Below are 19,335 nucleotides of genomic sequence, written 5' to 3' on the forward strand. Positions count from 1 at the left end.
TACCCAAAAGTTTACCCTTTCTACTCCCCTTACTTTGTTTAAGTCCCTACAGAGTGCCAGGAGTGAGCCAGGTGTTGGTATACAATAGAAGCCAAAATAGGTCATGTTTTCGTCAAGAAATTTACAACTGGTTGGGGCATTACATTCATGAAATCATCACAGAGGTAACATATAGTTGCAAGCTCCAGGCTGTCCAAGAGGAGCACATGAGAACAAACAAGAATGGCACCTGACCTTACCAGGAATACAAGGAAGACATACCTGTGAAAGTGAGTTTGAACCTGGATATCAAAGAATTTAAGAGACAACAGGATGGCCAGTGAGAGATGAGATTTCAGAGCATATGGACCAGCAGGTGCAAAGCCTGAGGCAGAAGAAAGCATGGGTGTCGAGAAAAAAACTAAAAGGAAGATACAGGGTGACCGGTCCAGGGTGGGGAGGAGGAATGGATGCAGGTGAGGCACAAGCATTGAGCCAAGTCACAAAGGTTTGGGGAGACTTCACGGAGACTCAGGCCCCAGGTCTGACCTGTCATCATTCCATCCAACTGACTAGTTGTTGACCATCGCACCAAGGGGATGACCTGGTTCCATGTTGCTTCAAAGGGAAACTTTTCTCTCCCGTCAGTCTGATTCTGATGGGTGTTAGGGGTTTTCAGGAGACCCTGTGAACAGAACTTTTCCCATCTGCCCACTCTCAGAATCAGTCGACAAGGAAGACCATCCAGCCAGTAGATGAAGGATCACATACCATCCCTGTTTCCACTGGCTCAGGAGACAGGACTTTCTGTAAGTCCTGGTGGCTAGCAAACTTCCTTCTCCACCACAGGAGGGCGCTCTTGAGGGGACACTGGGAATGCACAGGACTCACCCTACCCAGCTCACCGCTTGCACTAGTCCAGGTGGAGATGGAAGGCATGAGGGACCGAACTGGCCCTCAGTTCCCTCCTTGCCCCAGTTCCATTGATAGCGAAGCTTTTCACAACTCAGAAATGTGAGCCAAGTGCTTCCCCCAGCGGCTGAATCACCATCTCTTCCACCACACAGAGAGAAAGGGTAAGAATCCAACAAAACTTAGGGGAAGTCTCTTCTCATGCCTGGAGCTTCAGGAATGGGGTCTAAGAGTACCACCCTCATGCTGCTAAGCGTTCTTAAGGGAAAGGTCTCAATGTACAACCTGGTCCCTTTGATTGAGGATGGATTCTGATACGTGATGGCAATGCACATCTTCTAGGGGATTTATCACATGGAACTCACAGCTGCAGTCCCCAGCATGGCTGACTTCCATGCTACACTGTTTCAGTTTTTATACAAGTAAGTAACATTATCTTGTAGTTTCTTTCCCAGATTTTTCTTGGTGGTGCCAGATCCTTCTACATCAGGTGTGAATTCTAGGCTCAGAGAACCTTAGTCCTGGAAAGGACCTCGCACTTCAGCAGGCCAATTCCATTCCCTGTTTTGTTGGAAACTATGAGACCCAGAAAGGTGAAGTGACTTACCCAGGGTCACACAGCCGTATGTGTCCTTGCACAGTCATTTGGATCCTGTGTCTGGAGATATTTCAAAGTACCTCCTGTTGCTATATCAGAGAAACTCATGATTTATAGGAAACCCCTGATGCCTTAAGTGAAACAAACATACAAGGTTTTATAAAATAAAGGTCCTCTTTTTGTCTACTAACAAAAATTTCCATTTTGTTTATAGGTTTTTCCTGCAGTGGAATAAGCCTGGAACTTGTTTTGTATTCAGTTAGTGGCTAGGTTATTCAGGTTCTAATAAATGTCTCCTTTTTAATGTTCTTTTTTCCTAATTAACAAAGTGCCAAGTAGAAAGAGATAAGTTATGCACTTTAATTACAATAACCCCATGCTACTGGGAGAATTCTTATCACTGGCTTGGACTGTACTTTCTGTGCTTACTTTGGAAAAAGCATTGGTGAGATCTTGATGCATGCCATGGATTTGAGATCTGAGGTGGTGAGTTGTCAGGGAACGAGCAGTGAGCTTTAATTCCAGGTTTCTTTGAGTCATGCTGTGCCTGGTTCTCTTTGTGTTTGTGTCTTTCCTTATATTAAAGTTAGGAAATAACTTTTAGCCCGAGTTGTTATGAGAGGCAGTGGAAGATGCTACAAAGGTATTAGGGTACATCAACAGGAGCCCAGAATTCCAGATCAGCTTTACCATAAATGAGCTGTCACTCCAGGCCAATCACGTGGACTCAGAGCCTCAGTTTATTCCTCTGTAAAGTGGACTGGTTGACCAAAGCTAGACATGTGTTATTCAATGGATAAAGCCATCCTGGCCTCCCGCATGGATGGCAGGAACCAAATACTTGGCCCATCTTCTGAACTTTCCAGCACCTCATCAGGAAGCTGGATTGGAAACAGAGCAGCTGGGACATGGATAACCACTCCAACGTGGGATGCTAGCATCTGACGTGGCAGCTTAACTCCCTGCACCATAATGCCGGCTGCAGAAATCATCTCCATTTCTCATCACGATAACATCGTATAGCAAAATGCAGCTGTGGTCCTTCTCTCCAAGGAATTCCCTCCAAGATAAAGATAGGGAAGCTACCTCTACTCCAACACCCAGCTTCTCTGGGTTCCAGGTTCTTCTGACTAAAGCATCTTAGATATTTAGTGCCAAAATATATAGACATGATGGAGCATTTTGGGGACTGAACTAGTGATCGTATGATCTGGTTGTAGTTTGGGATCTTCTGCCAATGAGACACATACCTTTGGTTTGTTTCCACATTTATAAACTGAGAAAGTTGGACAGATGGCACCTAAGATCTCTTTCAGTTCCAAACTTCTAATTCTGTGATGTGGAAAGGCACAGGGTTGGTAGACGTTTAGGGGGCTGGTGGGGCTGTCCTTAGGTTTGGGACAGAGTCCCACCATGTAAGCATTCCTCTCCAGATTCCTCCCCAATTAAATGGTCCTGGCCCAGAGTTGCACCATAGTTCAGTGTTGTGGGCAGTGTCTCCTCTGCCTGGGAGAGGAGTTGGCCTTTGGTGCATATGGGAAATGTTAGCTACATAGTGGAAGGGAAGGAATGTTAAGAAGTCTAAAATGTGGTCCCTGCCCTCTCAGGGTTCATAATTGCATTTGAAAACACAAAAGCAGCATTCTAAAGCTGGGAATTCAGAAGATCTAAGTACCCTTCTAAGCATCCGTTCATGTCATCAAGTGCTGGAAGCTCACTCTGAGCCCAGGGTTAGGGGCACACATCCAAGGGTAGAGAGCCCCATCCCAGAAGAAGGAGGGATGGCCTGGCCTGACCTTGGCCATGCTGTCTTCTTCCCAGGAGAGTGTGGTGTCCTCCATGTCATCACCAGATTGTGCTCTATTGACGGTGCTCATTCCACTCTGTCGCTGCAGAGTTCATGCCAAAGGGCAGGATGGGCAGGATGTATGTGAGGAGATGGGGGGAGGGGTAAGATGGTAGCGTGGAGAACACTGACCAAGGTCATGAGTAAGAAAACACAAGCTGTGTTCAGCTGGTAAACCAGTTTCACCATAATGTGGCTTTTGTAAAGGGAAAAAAAAAGCTGAAAACATGATTTGGAGTTGGTTGATAAGTAGCCAAAAGAGAGACCAAGGATAAATTCTAGCCTTACCATCTATTATCTTTGTGCTTTTGAGATAGTTATTTAATTTCTCTGAGTTTTTATCTCCACCTGATAAAATGGGGATAATAATGCCAGTTTCATAAGATTTTGTGAGGACTGATAGAGGCAAGATATGAAAAGTTCCTGACCCACTGAAAATGAACAATGCGCATTAACTCTTCAAGTCCCAGTCTCTTTCTACCTCCATGGTGTTGTTTTCTCTGATAGACAGACCTGAGATTTGAGTGAAGCTCAGCCAGTTACTAAGTCGTTGGTTTCAAACAAATTATTTAACCCCTCTTAACCTCAGTTTACTTATCTACCAAACAAGGTCATATTTGTACTGCAGGTTGTTGAAAAGCTTATAAATGCATTATATGCAACAAGGTAACTAGGAGAGAGGCAGTGGGTTTCCATAAACAATGGTGATGGAGGCAGAAGAGGTGTTGCTGTCACTGAGGTCCTTGACTCCTTGACAAAGAAGCCTAGACTTAGATAGCACACCATAACGATGAAGTTGAAGAGGATCTGGGCGTTGCTGACAATATGTACAAGAATGTCAAGAGTGCATTACAAGCACCCTGGAAGCAGAGACCCACCAGCTGAAGGCACAAGCAGCTTTCTTTAGGTACACACTGTGTAATTCTTTTACTGCCAAATGGATGCTTTCCTCTGAAGTGTGACAATTCTGAATAGGAAAGAGAGAGAGGGAGTGAGGGAAGGACCAAGGGAAGAAAGAGAGAGAGGGAGAAAGATAGGAGAAGGAGAGAGAGGAGAGGAAGGAGCTGTCCCTTAGGGCTTTTTCCATGAACACAGCTGGCACACAGCTGGGCTGCATGCAGGTGTCTTGAGAGAACACATGTATATACACATGCTGAAGTATAAATCTGGCTGTGACGGGCTTGAATGCCAGCTGACTGTCAGCTGAGCTGTTTTAAATTAAACTGTGGGGAATTGACGCGAAAGAGGTGAGAGTATCACCTCCCCTATGCTATCCCACCTCTGCCAAGATGTGCCCGAGCCCAGAGAACAGCTCATTCCCCACTGTCTCCAAATCACCTGCACACCAGGATTCCCCCAGAGGAGAAAGGACAGGAAGGACTCCCTGCAACTTGCCTGCCATTTGGCCTAGAGAAGTGCTGTGGTCTGAGTATTCCCCAAATGCATTCATTGAAATCCTAAGCTGAATGTGATGGTGTGGAGAGGCGGGGCCGTGAGGGGGTAATTAAGTAACAAACGTGGAGCCCTCATGAATGGGATCAGTGCTCTTACAGAAGGGGCCGAGGGAGCCGTGTGTGTCTTCTCCATGGGCGGACACACGGAAGCTGTCCTCTGTAACAAGACATCACCAGATACCGAGTTGGCTGGCTCCTTGGTCTTGCATTTCCCAGCTTCCAGCATTGTGGGAAATAAATATCTGTGGTTTCTAAGACACCCTGATTCTGTACATTTTCTTAGTGTCCAGAATGGGTGAAGATGAGGAGGTGATTTTGGTGTTGTGAGAAAGATGTTCTGGTTAGCTTATTGGAGAGCTGATCGCCTTTAAAGACAATCTCTGACTTAAGTGTCATCTTTTTTTTTTTTTCATCAGTGGTCCAAGCAATGGATGTGTAAGAGCTGGTGGGCACCAGCAGCCTCTGGGAGCCTCTGCTGCCAGTGTTGTGTGTGCCCTACCAGCTGGGGCCAGGCGTGCTCTGTGTAGGGCCGGTCGCTGTGCCCACATGGAGTGGCCTGTTGCAAGGCCACCACCTGCTGTGCTGTTGCCTGTGTGGAGCGTGAGTCAGGGCTCTTGCAGGTCACTGTTTTGTTTTTTTAAAAAAAATTTTTTTTTTGACAGAGAGGAAAGTGAGAGAGAGACAGAGAGAAAGGTCTTCCTTTTTCCATGGGTTCACCCCCCAATGGCCGCTACGGCTGGCACACCGTGCTGATCCAAAGCCAGGAGCCAGGTGCTTCTCCTGGTCTCCCATGGGGTGCAGGGCCCAAGCACTTGGGCCATCCTCCACTGCACTCCCTGGCCACAGCAGAGAGCTGGCCTGGAAGAGGAGCAACCGGGACAGAATCCAGCGCCCCAACTGGGACTAGAATCTGGTGTGCCGGCGCCACAGGCAGAGGATTAGCCCATTGAGCCGTGGCGCCAGCCCGATCACTGGGTTTTGTGGATGACAACTATTAGCCTAGCAGTTAAGACACCCGGCCCCCACGTCACCTCAGGGTATCTGGGTTCAGTTCTGGGCTCCGGCTCCTGTTCCTGCACCTGCTCCTGGATTCCTGATAGTGCAGACCCTGGGAGGCAGTGATGATAGCTTCAGGAATGAGTTCCTGCCAGCCACACGGGAGACCTGGACTAGGTTCTTGTCTCCAGCGTGTTTCTGGGAGGTGAACCAGTGGAGGAGGGGAGCAGGCACTCTTGCATGTTCTCCCTCTCCACCACCTCAATTAGATAAAAAAGAAAATCTAAGGAAAATGCCTTGTCTTATCCACTAGGGTTTTTTGCAGCCTGCTGTCTGGCTCTGAAAGACCCCGTTGTCCTGCCAAGAACCATAGAAATCATTGGCCTCAGCATACGACATGGGGCCTCTGTAGGATGTAGGACTGTTTATTATAATCTCCTTTGTTTGTTCCAAAAACTTTAAATGAAGTATATAGTAAAAACACATATATCACGTGCTCTTATACATAGTACATTATATATACATATATAAATAAAATGCAAAACATCCACACAGGCAGCAGTTACCTTATAGAATATTACAATGTTACTATCTGAGGCCCCTGCCCATCATGCTCCATTCACATCCGTCTTCCAGCCTCCACTAGATATTTTTGTGATTGTCCTTGCCTTGCTTTCTGTGAGAGCTTAAATCACATGCCTATGGATCCCTAAATAATACATGATGCTTTGCCGTCTGTTGTTTTTTTCCCAAGTGGTGTCAAACTGGAGGTGATCTGTTGAAAGTTGGCTTTTTTTGCATGAAGTCATGTGAGATTGAGCCATATGATGCATCACATGGCTCATTCCATTTCCCCTGCTGTATAGTTCTGCATTCCATAGACGAGCTGTAATTCACTTACCCATTATGGGTTGATGGACATTTGGGTTGTGGGTTATTCTTGTAAATAGCAAGCAAGTGTTTGGGGCATTTTTTTAATTTTTACTATGGCAAATTCTGTTGCTAACGAACTGGTTTTGCACATGCCTCTGGGAACACATGCACAAGGGTTTCTCTAGGTTTTGTGAGTCCAAGTGGAGTTTCTGGGTCAAAAGCCAGAACCATTTTCTACCTAGTTAAATATTTTCAAGGATCAGATCATGCCTCTAACGTCTGCAGCTGAGTCCCCGCTGATCCCCTCCTTGTTGGTGTTTTTGTATTGCCTGCCTCCCGTTTTTGCCAGCCTGCAGTGTAAACTGATAGCTCTCTCTGGGTTTAATTGGCATAGTTCCCTGATTTCTGGCTAGAGGAAACATTTCTCATGGTTTTTGGTCATGGATGCTTCCTCTTTTGTGTTGAATTCCTTGTATGTTTCCTGTACCTGCTGATCCATAAGGCACAGCTGTGCCTATGGCTGAGTTAGGATAGAAGACGGAGCGAAGGCGAATGTTGATCAAAGCTGTGCTACTTTTCTTTGGGAAGGCACCGAGGAAGCAGGCAGTGGCCACTATGGACCCCATTACGTCACCGACATGGGAATCAGTGATGACGATGACGGATTTGAAGATGACTTAGATTTGGATATTTCCTTTGAGGAGGTAACAATTATCTGTGCTTTTGTTTTCTTGCCAAACAAGGCAATTTAGCCAATGGACTGTGAACACTTTGCTTAAAACTTAAACTAGCCCATTTGCTTTTAACACTTCCTTGTTTCCTCCAACAACGAGGCCCCCATGTGATCACCAGCTAGCAGTAGGGACGTTAGAGAAGTAGTCACCACGCTGATGTTCCATGGACAGGTGGACAGGCCCTGCTGGCAGACTTCACAGCCTGGTGAAACCATATCTAGATTTCCCGCCAAGTGAAATCTTACACAACCAGGTATCACTCAGACACGAACAACCCCTCGACAAAGTACCGCGTCTGTGATTAGTTGCAGTGAGAGGAAATCCTATAGCATCAGTGCTACCATTGCCTTTCAGAGTACGGGGCAAGCTACTAAACATCTCTGGCCCTCAAAGTCTCCGAGCACACGTCAGTGCCATTTGCTCCCTCCACACTCGGGGTTTTTGGAAATAGCAACAGTGCCTGTGTTTTCCAATATCAGGCAGCAGCCACAAAGAAAGCCCTCATTACCATGCTGTGTTCCTCCTGGCCACTTTTCCCTCTCTGGCTTCAGGTTAAACCACTTCCTGCGACCCAAGGAGGGAAGAAGAAACTCATGGTGGAAAAGAAGATGACGTCCTTGCCTAACCCCAAGGCCGTTCCCAGGCTCGTCCCCCCTACCTCAGCCTCGCTCCCCACGCCCGAGGTGGCCCCCCAGCCCACTCCAGAAGAGCGGAAGGGGAAGAATGGCATGGCCACGATGCCCAGGCTCTTTGACGCGTCTTGTGATGAAACCCTGTGCTCTGCCGACAGCTTCTGTGTCAATGACTACACGTGGGGGGGTTCGCGGTGCCACTGCAACCTGGGGAAAGGTGGCGACAGCTGCTCGGAAGGTAGGTACTTGGGGACCGGGAAGAAGGGGTCGGGGGTTGGCCAGGCCTGGAGCCAGAGGGCGGTTTGTAGTCTACATCTGGTTCCTATTTGCTCTGTAAGATAATCACCTTCTTCATGTTTGTCATGAAGTTGGCTCTGAAAACTGGGAGGTAGCTTCCATTGCTTATAATTCGATAGAAGCCGTAATTCTTTTTCTAAGGATGCTTTCTATTCGAGAGGCATTTTCAGAGAGAGAGAGAGCGAGAGAAAGAGAGAGAGTGCTTCCATAGTTGGTTCACTCCCCAAATGGCTACCATGCCTGGGATTAGGCCAAGGTGAAACCAGGAGCCAGGAGCTCCATCTGGGTCTCCCAGGTGGGTGGCAGGGGCCCAAGCATTTGGACCATCTTCCTCTGTTTTCTCAGGCACATTAGCAGGGAGCAGGAATGGAAGTGGAGCAGCCAGGACTCCAACTGCTGCTTAAATGGGATGCCAGCATAGCAGGTGGCTGTTTAATCTGCTGCACCACAACCCCGCCCCCAGCAGCCCTATTGCTATGGCTGTCCAACATGTAGTCCTTTTGGAGCAATCATCCCTACACACCCTGGGGAGGTGGGCTTTTCTGTGCACCCATCTCTTCTGAAACTGTAGCCATAGCATGTGTGTGCGGGTTTGGGAGAACAACACTTGAGCCAACTTCCATGACACACATCCATTGCTGGAAAGTGGTGACGGGGGTCTGGAAGTGGCAGACTGCTTCTCAGGGAAGCAGGTGCAGTCTCCAGCAATGCAGTTTCTTTCTAAGTGTTTCAGAAGCTCCAGCTCCCCAAGAAGGAGAGCAGTCAGTGTAACAAGTAGCCAGAGAGAACAGCCAGCTAATTTGAGCAGGAGTTTCCCCAGGTACCCTCCAGGCAATGGTGGACATTGCTTTTTGCTTTTGAAGAAACGAGGCAACAGCATTTTCCGTGTCGTCTTTTTTTCTTTCCAGATGTTGCTATACAGTACCCTCAGTTTTTTGGCCACTCCTACATCACTTTCGAGCCTCTGAAGAACTCCTATCAGGCATTTCAGATTACTCTTGAGTTTAGGGTAAGAGGGACGAGCTGTTTGATTACTGATCGGAAGTCTGCATACCTACTCCAACAAGTGGGAGGGGCAAAGGGAGAGAAAATGCTGGGGGGAGCGGCCCAGGGTGCATGCGACCCAGAGCCTGCTCCTCCAGCGGCCCACAGGCAGCAGGAATGATGGGCACTTTCTCATCCTCAAGGGTGCAGCAGGAGGGTGCGTTCGGTCTGTCTCTGAGCCAGGAAAGCGGTTGGCCCAAAGCTGCCCAGTGAGGATGTCGGATGTAACAGGGACTCGTCCCATGCCAGGATTTCAGAAGACAGAATATATCCTGCATTCCCAAACCCCTTTAAAGGAGCCCCATCTCTGCCTTCTTCAGAATGGCCCTAACTGAATGCATACAGTGGCTGTGCTGTACACAACCTTGGCCTATGGTGAGAGCCCAGTGGATACCCTGACTGGAAGCAGCTGCAGATCAGAATTCAACCCAGGACTTCAGCTCACAGAGCAGCTCCAAAGAAACAAACATGTTGGGAGGTCTGGAAATGAGCCCCCCTTGGGGTCCTAATGGTTCCCACACTGTGGAGTCCCACGGTGTTGAGTGCCCAAGAGATGATCTATCCCTGCTGAGACAGCGAGCAAGGGGCTATCAGCTGGGTACTTTTTACCATCCTGTTCTGATAAAATGCGGAGGAGCAAATTTGCATGCCTCCCCACAGGGAGAAAGGTGCAGGTAAAAGAATAATGGAAAAGAAGGAATGTTCTTTGTGAGCACAGAATTTGACGCTGGCGAGCCGGCAAGCCATGTGACCATGGTTCTGAGCACATATGGTCTTCCCACAGCTCTGCAGCTGGGTCCACACAGCCACATAAAGAGCAGGTCAGAGCGAGTGCCACCTTCCTCTCCCCACATTGCCAGTCCTCACACACAGTTTCCATCGCAGCCGTTCATTTAATGAAAAGGAACTGGGCTGGGTACCTGGGAATTAATTGGAGTCCACCTGCCTGCCCTTTGGTAAATAGGGTCGCCAAGGAGATGCCCAAGTTTGGTATTCACGGGGTTTCCCGATGGGGCTTTCTGGAGGAGGAGGAGGGGCTCACTGCTGTGGGGCTTCTGTTTCTCCACTGACAGGCAGAGGCGGAAGATGGCTTACTGCTCTACTGCGGGGAGAGCGAACACGGGAGGGGCGATTTCATGTCCCTGGCCATCGTCCGACGCTCCCTCCAGTTCAGGTAACTGCTGCCTAGAGGGCCGTGCACTTGTTTGCCCTGTCCTGCAGTATGCTTACATTTCTATTATGTGACTAAGATCTGTACAGGATGGGTTCCAGTGGGAAGAGAAGATGAGCCTGGGCCACTTTACAAAGTAACTGGCCAATCAGCGTCATCAGGAAACTCCGGAACTTGAGTTTGGGAACTTTGGAACCACCCATTGAGTCAACAACCACCGGGTCTTCTTCTGGTTTTTTGTTTGTTTGTTTGTTTGTTTTTTAAAGATTGATTGATTGATTTGAAAGGCCGAGTTGGGGGTGGGAGGGGGAGAGGGAGCAGGGGAGAGTGTCGCTCCCCCTCTTCGTGGAGGAACGACACAGGACCCTGCGCTGTTCTTTCGTCTGCTCGGCCCTCCCCAGGTTTGCTGCTGGTTCTTCCCGGGTTGGCTACTATCCCTTCCACCTCCGTGGAAGGGCAGTTCCCCCTGGCCACATTCCCCACTTCCGCAGGGGAGCGGCACACCGCCGGCCGGCTCTTCTTGGGGGCTGCACAGGTGTTCCCTTAGATGTTCCCCATAGATGTTCCCTTAGATGTTCCTGGTGCATGCCGTCTCTCTCCTCCTTCATAGTCCTCCTCTGCCAATCCCAACTCGGCTGCCCACACGCCGAGCACGCTGCTCTCCTCCAATCAGGAGCAAGTCCCACAGTCTATTGGCTGAACTGGAGGCAGCTGTGTAGAAGCCTCTTTCTTCTCTCCCAGCGCCATATTGTGGGAGAGCAGATGCATAGAATAAGTCTTAATTCCAGTAACTCAGTCTAGTCCGGGTTGCTCCCCACAGGAGAGCAGATGCATAGAATAAGTCTTAATTCGAGTAACTTAGTCTAGTCCGGATTGCTCCCCACAGATCCCCCTTTCTTTTTATTTTTGGCGTTGATACGCGCCTGTCTTCGGTGTCCCGCGGCACACACTCTGCTCTACTTGCTAGAGTTGCCACAGGCTCTTACAAGTCCTATCAATCAGGAAAACCGAATCCGGGTCCTCTCTTCGCCATGTTGTGAGGAGGTTTTTAGGCGCTGATGCGTGCCTGTGTTCGGTGCCCTGCAGCGCATGCTCTGCTCTGCCTGCAGGGGACTTACAAGACCTATCAGGCAAACCGAATCCAAGCCTTCTCATTGCCTTATTGTGGGGGAGACTTATTAGTGTTGGTTCGTGCCTATCTTCGGTGACCTGCAGCTCATACTCTGGTCGAGCTGCTTGCTGGCGCTTACCGCCTTAATCAGGCAGACCGAATCCAAGCTTAATATTGTTGTATTGTGGGGAAGCCTTACTGATGTTAATTCGTGCCTGTCTTCGGTGACCTGCGGCGCATAAGCTGCTAGCTGCCCGCAGGTGCTCATCGCCTCACTTGATTAGGCAGACCGAATCCAAGCTCTCACATTGCAGTGTTGTAGGGAGGCCTTTTTATTTCTCTATTTCTCTATCTCCGGGCATTCCTATTTCTCCCATTTTACTTCTGTCTGCCAACATTCCCATTTCTCTCACTCCACTTCCAAACTTCTGTTTCTCTTATCCCTGCGGCTTTCCGGCGCCTCGCCCCGCCGGCGCCCGCCCCGCGGCGGCTTCACAGCTCTGCGCGGCTTCCTGGCGCCTCGCCCCGCCGGCGGGTTCCCGGCTCTGCGCCGCTTCAGCCCGCGCGCCTCTCTCATCTGCGCAGCTTCCCGGCTTTGCGCGGCTCGGCTTCGCGCGCTCCGCGGTCTCCACGCTTAACCCTTTCGCGTCTGAACCACAGCCTCGCGCCAGCCCCGCGTTCCCTATTTATTCACGCCCCGTGCTCTCTCTGCACGCGGCGGCTTCCGCGAATGTTTCCGCCACCACCGGCATTCAGTCCAAGTTCCCCGGACTAACCTGGCGAATCCTGGCGGCCCACGTCTCTGCCTCTGGTTCCAGATCTTCGCCTCTTGCTCCCCGGGGTGACTTGAAGAATTCCAAGGTGGCTTATGTCTCCGCCTTGGCCTGCACTCGCGGCTTCATCCTCCCTAACATTTTTCTCTACCCGGTATGTTTCCTTAAGTTTTCTTCCCACAATATTCCTCTCATTTCTCCTGGCTTCTCCCCACAGTCCGTATCCGAGTCCAAGCCTCCTCCAGGTTTCACTTTCGCTTTCAATCTCCTAGCTTCCCCACCATAGTCCGCATCTGAGTCTATGAAAGCTTTCACTTTCGCTTTCAATCCTAACTTCTTTCCCACAGTCCGTATCCGAGTCTATGCCTAGGCTTTCAATAGCTTCTGCCGGCACCTTTCTCATCCGGCTTTCCCCTAGGCTCTTTGCTAGTCTCTCTCTCCGGTATTTTCCACTTCTTCCCGTTTCTTCCCTCCTAAGTTTCATATCCGTCCTAGGTTTCCTATCCGAGTCACGGCACCATTATATCGCTCCCCCTCTTCGTGGAGGAACGACACTAAGCCCTGCCTAGGCTTCATATCCAAGTCACGGCACCATTATGTCGCTCCCCCTCTTCGTGGAGGAACGACACAGGACCCTGCGCTGTTCTTTCGTCTGCTCGGCCCTCCCCAGGTTTGCTGCTGGTTCTTCCCGGGTTGGCTACTATCCCTTCCACCTCCGTGGAAGGGCAGTTCCCCCTGGCCACATTCCCCACTTCCGCAGGGGAGCGGCACACCGCCGGCCGGCTCTTCTTGGGGGCTGCACAGGTGTTCCCTTAGATGTTCCCCATAGATGTTCCCTTAGATGTTCCTGGTGCATGCCGTCTCTCTCCTCCTTCATAGTCCTCCTCTGCCAATCCCAACTCGGCTGCCCACACGCCGAGCACGCTGCTCTCCTCCAATCAGGAGCAAGTCCCACAGTCTATTGGCTGAACTGGAGGCAGCTGTGTAGAAGCCTCTTTCTTCTCTCCCAGCGCCATATTGTGGGAGAGCAGATGCATAGAATAAGTCTTAATTCCAGTAACTCAGTCTAGTCCGGGTTGCTCCCCACAGGAGAGCAGATGCATAGAATAAGTCTTAATTCGAGTAACTTAGTCTAGTCCGGATTGCTCCCCACAGGAGAGGTCATCCGTCCTCCAGTTCACTCTCCAAACGCTGCAATAGCCTGAGCTGGGCCAGACCAAAGCCAGGAACTCCACCTGAGTCTCCCACATGAGTGGCAGAGACTCGAGCACTCGAGTCCTCTTCTGCTGCTTTACCAGGAGCATCCGAGAGGGAGCTGGATCAGAAGCAGAGCAACTGGGATTCACACCGGTGCTCATGCCAGCTCGTCACGGGTGGCGGCTTGACCTGCCGTGCCACAGCCCCGGCCCCAGCTGCCGGCTGCTGAGTGCCCACAGAGAACTGGCCCAGCTCTAGATCCCGTGCAAAGAAATGAAGTCCCCTCCCGCCTGGAAAACTCACACACACACACGGTGCGGAGCCGGTGGGCTTCTCCTAAGCTCCCGGTGGTAAATCTGTCCGACACCATGGAAGGCAAGGAGGACCCAGCAGGGGTGGAGAACCTGTTTTTCTGCCAAGGGCCATTTGGATATTTATAACATCATTCGTGGCCCATACAAAATTGCCAACCTAAACATTCATCTGCTATATTCATAGCATTTTGAGTTCTGCCTGCCGATAGGGCCAGACCAAATGATCTTGCAGACCTGATATGGCCTGTGGGCCAGGTGTTCCCCACCCCTGTGCCCTAACGCTTTCTAGAGGCCCAAGTCCCAGCCTCATCTTTGCCCAGGGCTGCGCGGAACTATGGCTTCCCTCCTCTGCGCCATCCTTTCTCACCCAGCATGCTTTGGAAGCTTCTGTGTGGTCTTCCGAGGGGCAGAGTCTTGCAGGTGGACGAGAGGCATACGCAGCAGCTGTCTGTCAGTGGCAGGGCGCATCAGCCGTGGCCTTCTCCATAGCATGCTAGCCGAGATCCTAAGGGCACCAGGCACTGCTGCCTGACCCTCAGCCGATAACCTCTCCTGCCTGCATCTCCCCACGGGGCTGTCTTGAAGACAGTTTATCCATAGAAGTGAATAAAAAGGCCCCAGAGCAGGCACTTTAGCAACACCGACCATTCTTGTATTTAGCATAAAAAGTACTTTTGGTTAAGTGGGAAACTTTTGAGCACCCCATTTAGGCCAGAACATGGGTCCCCATCCTTTGCTAAATGGTTGGACTCCTAGAAGTTTAAAGTTAGACACCAAGATCCAAGGCAGCGAATGTAATCCTGTTGGACCCCAGCACGCGGCGGGCAGGACATACTCTTAGCATCACGGCCGTTGTTGGCTGGAAGCAGTTTTCCAGCTTTGAAGCTCCCACTGAGAGATCCCGATATCCCCTCTAGGCAAGGCTGTCCCACCCCCATCCCACTCTGTTCAGGGTCAGGAGATAAGAAACGGGCAGCGGATAAAGCGACTCTTAGCAAGGACAGGATAGTGCTGGCCGGCTTCCTTCCCAGGCTCACGCGGAGGGGCGTGGTGGCATTTTGGACGGTGGCCAGAAAGGACTGAAATGCTTCCCATCAGGCACCCCTGGGCCCTGGGGGTGGGGAAGCAAACGAGAATAGCGCAGACTTCTGAGGGTGCTTCTCTGTCCCTCACCTTTCACCTGAGCTGGGGCCGCCTGTGAGTCTCACCTGGATTGGCACCTGGCAGCACACACACGGCAGGGCTGGCCAGCTCGCCAAAGCCAACGCAGAGACCTGGCGTTTTATGTCTCAGCAGCACCGCTGGGCCCTTCCACTGAGAGCTGGGGCAAGTCCTGGGAGGGCACCCTGTGGGCACAGTGACTCATGTTCCAGGTCGCTGCGCCTGAACCCACTGTAGGCATCAGCAGTCTTAGAAAAGGCAACGGAGGGCCCTGGGTGGTTGGCGTTCGCTTGATCTGCGAGAGGATCAGGTACAAGAAGCCCTCCCTTGACAGGTGCCCAGCCCGAGAGCACCCTGGGAAGGAGGCGGTCCGTTCTCCGTGTACAGACAGACGTAAACTGCATTTGAGATTCATAAGCCTGGTTCTGAGCAGAGACTCTGCAAGGGGCCAGGGGCTGGACGTGACGCCTGTGACTCTAAAAACATAACGAGTTCATGCATCAAAGAATCGTCCTCTCTCTTTTTTCTCCGGCCCAGGTTTAACTGCGGAACTGGAGTTGCCATCCTCGTGAGTGAGGCCAGAATCAAGCTGGGGGCGTGGCACACGGTGACGCTCTACAGGGATGGGCTGAACGGGCTGTTACAACTGAACAATGGCACCCCGGTGTCGGGCCAGTCCCAGGTGAGTCTGTCCCGGGAGGGCGTCACCGCACAGAGCCGAGGCAGTCTGCAGAATTCGCCCGTTTTTGTGGCCAACCCGTGCAACAAAGCTGGATGGGCTCCAGCTCCGTGTCACGCCCCCTAGCGGTGGTCTTCAGTACACATTCCCCGCCCACATATACCAGGATAAACTGGACGGTGCAAGTATTGGCTCAGTGGCGTGCCCACACCCTCGGGGTGCTGGTGCTTTGTGCCCAGAGCCGTTTCTCTTTCCACAAGGCCATCAAGGCCAGGGATAGAGGAAGCCTCTCTTGGAAGCCAGAACCCATTATTAATGCCAAACACAAAGCTTCCTTTTAAAGCAGAGATGGCGCAATCCTGCGGCTGTAAAAAATGGTCCCGAAAGCAGGAAAAATCCATCCATCCACCTGGTTTGGGAGGAAGTGGTAAAATAACAGGACTTTTGGGCTACTCAGCCAATCACCGGGGCGCCGCCAATTTGTTGTGCTCTGGGCCATTTTAGTGCTGTGTGGAGAGCACACAGTTTGGATTAGGAACCCAGGCTGTAATTATAATCAGGCGGTGCCCGGGTTCTCCGAGGGAAGATGGAGCAAGAAAGCCTTGGTGTGCATGTCTCTAGCTTCTGTCTTGCTGAACCAAAAATCTTTAAAAACGAAGAGAAAAAAAAACCTTAATCTCAGCCCTCGAGGTTGTAAAGGGACACGAATCCAAACCTGGTGGGCGTGGATCCAGGCAGTCGCTTCTGCCTGTGTTGCTAGCGAGGGAGGAGACAGGGTACGTGAGCCACAGAGTCAGTTGGTACCAGAACAATAGGCCTAACGCGATCCATTGAAGTTCCATAGGAAAAACGAAGCTTCCAACTTGGGTCCAGCACCATGGCAAAGATGTATGGAGAAGCTGCAGTAGAAGCCGCACATGGGAACATGTCTTAGGGTTTAAAGCAAGGAGGTTCGATGGTGATCAAGGAACAGGGCACAACTAAAGACATTGCAGGATGCATTAACATAAGTATAGCATGCAGAAAAAGGGAGGTGACGATCCAACTCCATTCTGGTCACTTCCCCCTGGTCCTCTAGAGAGAACTCCATTTATACCTGTGATCACGTTGTCAGAGCACCACAGCAATGGGAAGAAGCACCTGGGAGGGGCGGGCGGATGACATACCCTTCCTTCAAGGGCTGATTGGACGCTACTGTTTAGTTTAGAGAAGAGGAAGGCGTGGATGGTGGACTTTGTCACCGAGTTGCAGGAAATGTCTTAGGGGGGAGGATTTGTTCTGTGGACCCCCAAGGCTGAGGCCACATGAGGAGAGCTGCGGGGAGACCATTTCTAGCTGCCCCGATCACACACAGGCGTGCAGGAGTGCAGTGGGTCTCAGCAGCCATCGCCCTGTTCGGGCGGAAGGCGTTCAAAAAGTCACTTCCCCAAATCTGTCGAAGGGGGTACACAAGGGATCCAGCAGCCAGCCGGACCTGGGGTTCTAGGAGCTTCCCTGCCTGGTTTTCCCAGTCCTGAGGCTCGGATTTTAATGGACATAAGAATTGATCCTAAGAAGGCTGCAGTTTTCTGGCCCCTCGGGGCGCCGTGTGCGCCTGTGCCGCTGGGACTCACCATGGCAGTGGCAGGAGCAGAAGCACAGATGTGCAATGCTTGCAAGCCCTGCTCGGGAGGCGCTGGGTCTCTCTTAAGCTCAGAAACAAGCCTGGGGTGAGGAGTCCTGTGCACAGGCTGCGTTAAGGGGGTGTTCCCAGGGGAAGCTGGGGAGGAGGAGAAGATGAACAGAGAGAGGAGGAAGTAAGCAAGAGAGAGCTCCCAGAAGTGCTTCAATGGATGGCTTTAGCCTGACCCCCACAGGGAAGCTCTGCTGCATAAATTATATCTAAGTTTTCCCAAACTGTTAAGGGCTGTCCTGGGAGAATGCAAACTCCAGGGTATTTCCATTTCTCTGCCTAGCACCAGGGACCTGAAGGCAAGCTCATCAAAGAAAGGCAAAGACCAAGCTTGAGAACTTTGGGATATTGCAAAAGGAACTACCCCGAAATGCACTTAATGCTCTAGGAAAAAAAGATTGAGCTGTCAGATATCTTGTTATGATCCTGGATCATGGAACAGGACCAGCGAGTGAGAATGGGACCCAGAAGCAAATTCTGAGGATCTTGAAAGAAGCCAAGAGAGCACATGGTTGATCTCACGAAAGCGGAGTAGTCCAGTGGCTGGCAAACAAAGTCATCGAACCTTAAACCCACTGCGAGCACAGTACAGCTGCCTCGCTCACACTCAGTCTACTCATTATAAGTTTTCTTCATTTGTTCATTAGAAAACAAAAATGTAGCTTTTCTACTTGCTTGTAGTGAGCATTTAAAGAATACAGATTGCTTTCCCTGGCTTAGATTCTTGGCATTGCATATGTTCTGTCACTGTGCCTTTCCCCAAAGTCCTTTTTGGCCCTTTTATCCAAGTCATTGATATATTTCTGTAATAATAATAATAATAACCAAGGACATCTTAATTGCATCCCACCTAATATTCAGTTCTCTATTTGACAACCTCAAAACCTGCAGTCCAGACTCTGGTTTGGTCTAAAATTAGAAGATTGGAAATTGCCCCACCTCATTGTCATTAACACTGAAAAAAAGGAAGGAAGGAAGGAAGGAAGGAAGGAGGAGGGAAGGAGGGAGGGAGGAGGGAGGGGGAGGGAAGGAAGGAAGGAAGGAAGGAGGAAAGCAGGGAGGGAGGGGGAGGGAAGGAGGAGGGAGGAGGGAGGGAGGGGAGAGAGAAAGAAAACTAAAAATTAAAAAAGTTTGTGTCCGTAAATCAATTTTAGATGATTTTACAATACAATCTACTTGGCGATTTTCTTGCAGGATATGGTGCAGGGGTGACGAGGACAGGGGAGGGGCCAGGGTCAGCCCACTCACCTGCAAAACCACCGCTGGCCCCTGTGGAGGTACAGAGGGTGGCCAAGGGTCAGAGCGAGCTGCTGTCAGGATGGGGATGAGGGTGCCCTTTGGGACACCTGGTGCAGTCCACCGCGTGCCCCACTGCTTGCCGGGGTGGCTGTGGCTCTGGCCGGCTCTTGCCTCCCCTTCCAGGCAGTCCTCACTCCTCTCTCTGGAAACCCAGCCCCCTGGCAGGCTCACTGAGCTTCCTGTGGCAAGCATGGTTGAATTTCCCAGGCGGGCAATCGCTGAAAGAGAAACACTGACAGAAGCTTGAACCGGGGTGCTGTGACCCACATGCTCAAAGAGAGCCTCATCCGTTGGAACATGTCCTGCTTTATCTGCCCTTTAGTGACATGGACGTTTCCTCTTTCTTAAAGGGACAGTACAGTAAAATCACTTTCCGGACGCCGCTCTACGTTGGTGGAGCTCCCAGCGCTTACTGGTTGGTCCGAGCCACAGGAACCAACCGGGGCTTCCAAGGCTGTGTGCAGTCACTGGAGGTGAATGGGAAGAGAATTGACATGAGGCCCTGGCCGCTGGGCAAAGCACTCAGCGGGGCTGATGTGGGTGAGCAGCTGCCCTGTGGGTTTGGGACACTCCTGTGGGGTTGTCTTTCTGGT

The 19,335-nt window shown here is 50.9% G+C and overlaps 1 protein-coding gene across 2 annotated transcripts in view; it reads left to right on the top strand.

Moving 5' to 3' along the window:
- EGFLAM (EGF like, fibronectin type III and laminin G domains) overlaps nucleotides 1–19,335 on the top strand; it is a 193,700-nt gene that overhangs the window by 132,713 nt on the left and 41,652 nt on the right. For both annotated transcript variants that reach the window (XM_051853511.3, XM_051853512.3), the window contains 6 exons: nucleotides 7,247–7,362; nucleotides 7,944–8,262; nucleotides 9,230–9,330; nucleotides 10,439–10,539; nucleotides 15,630–15,774; nucleotides 19,093–19,282. In XM_051853511.3, the coding sequence (XP_051709471.3) occupies nucleotides 7,247–7,362; nucleotides 7,944–8,262; nucleotides 9,230–9,330; nucleotides 10,439–10,539; nucleotides 15,630–15,774; nucleotides 19,093–19,282 (972 nt within the window). The remainder of the gene's footprint in view (nucleotides 1–7,246; nucleotides 7,363–7,943; nucleotides 8,263–9,229; nucleotides 9,331–10,438; nucleotides 10,540–15,629; nucleotides 15,775–19,092; nucleotides 19,283–19,335) is intronic.

This window comes from Oryctolagus cuniculus, chromosome 14 (genome assembly GCF_051225735.1).
Source record: "Oryctolagus cuniculus isolate XC-2025 breed Fujian yellow rabbit chromosome 14, ASM5122573v1, whole genome shotgun sequence".
NCBI classification, from domain to species: domain Eukaryota; kingdom Metazoa; phylum Chordata; class Mammalia; order Lagomorpha; family Leporidae; genus Oryctolagus; species Oryctolagus cuniculus.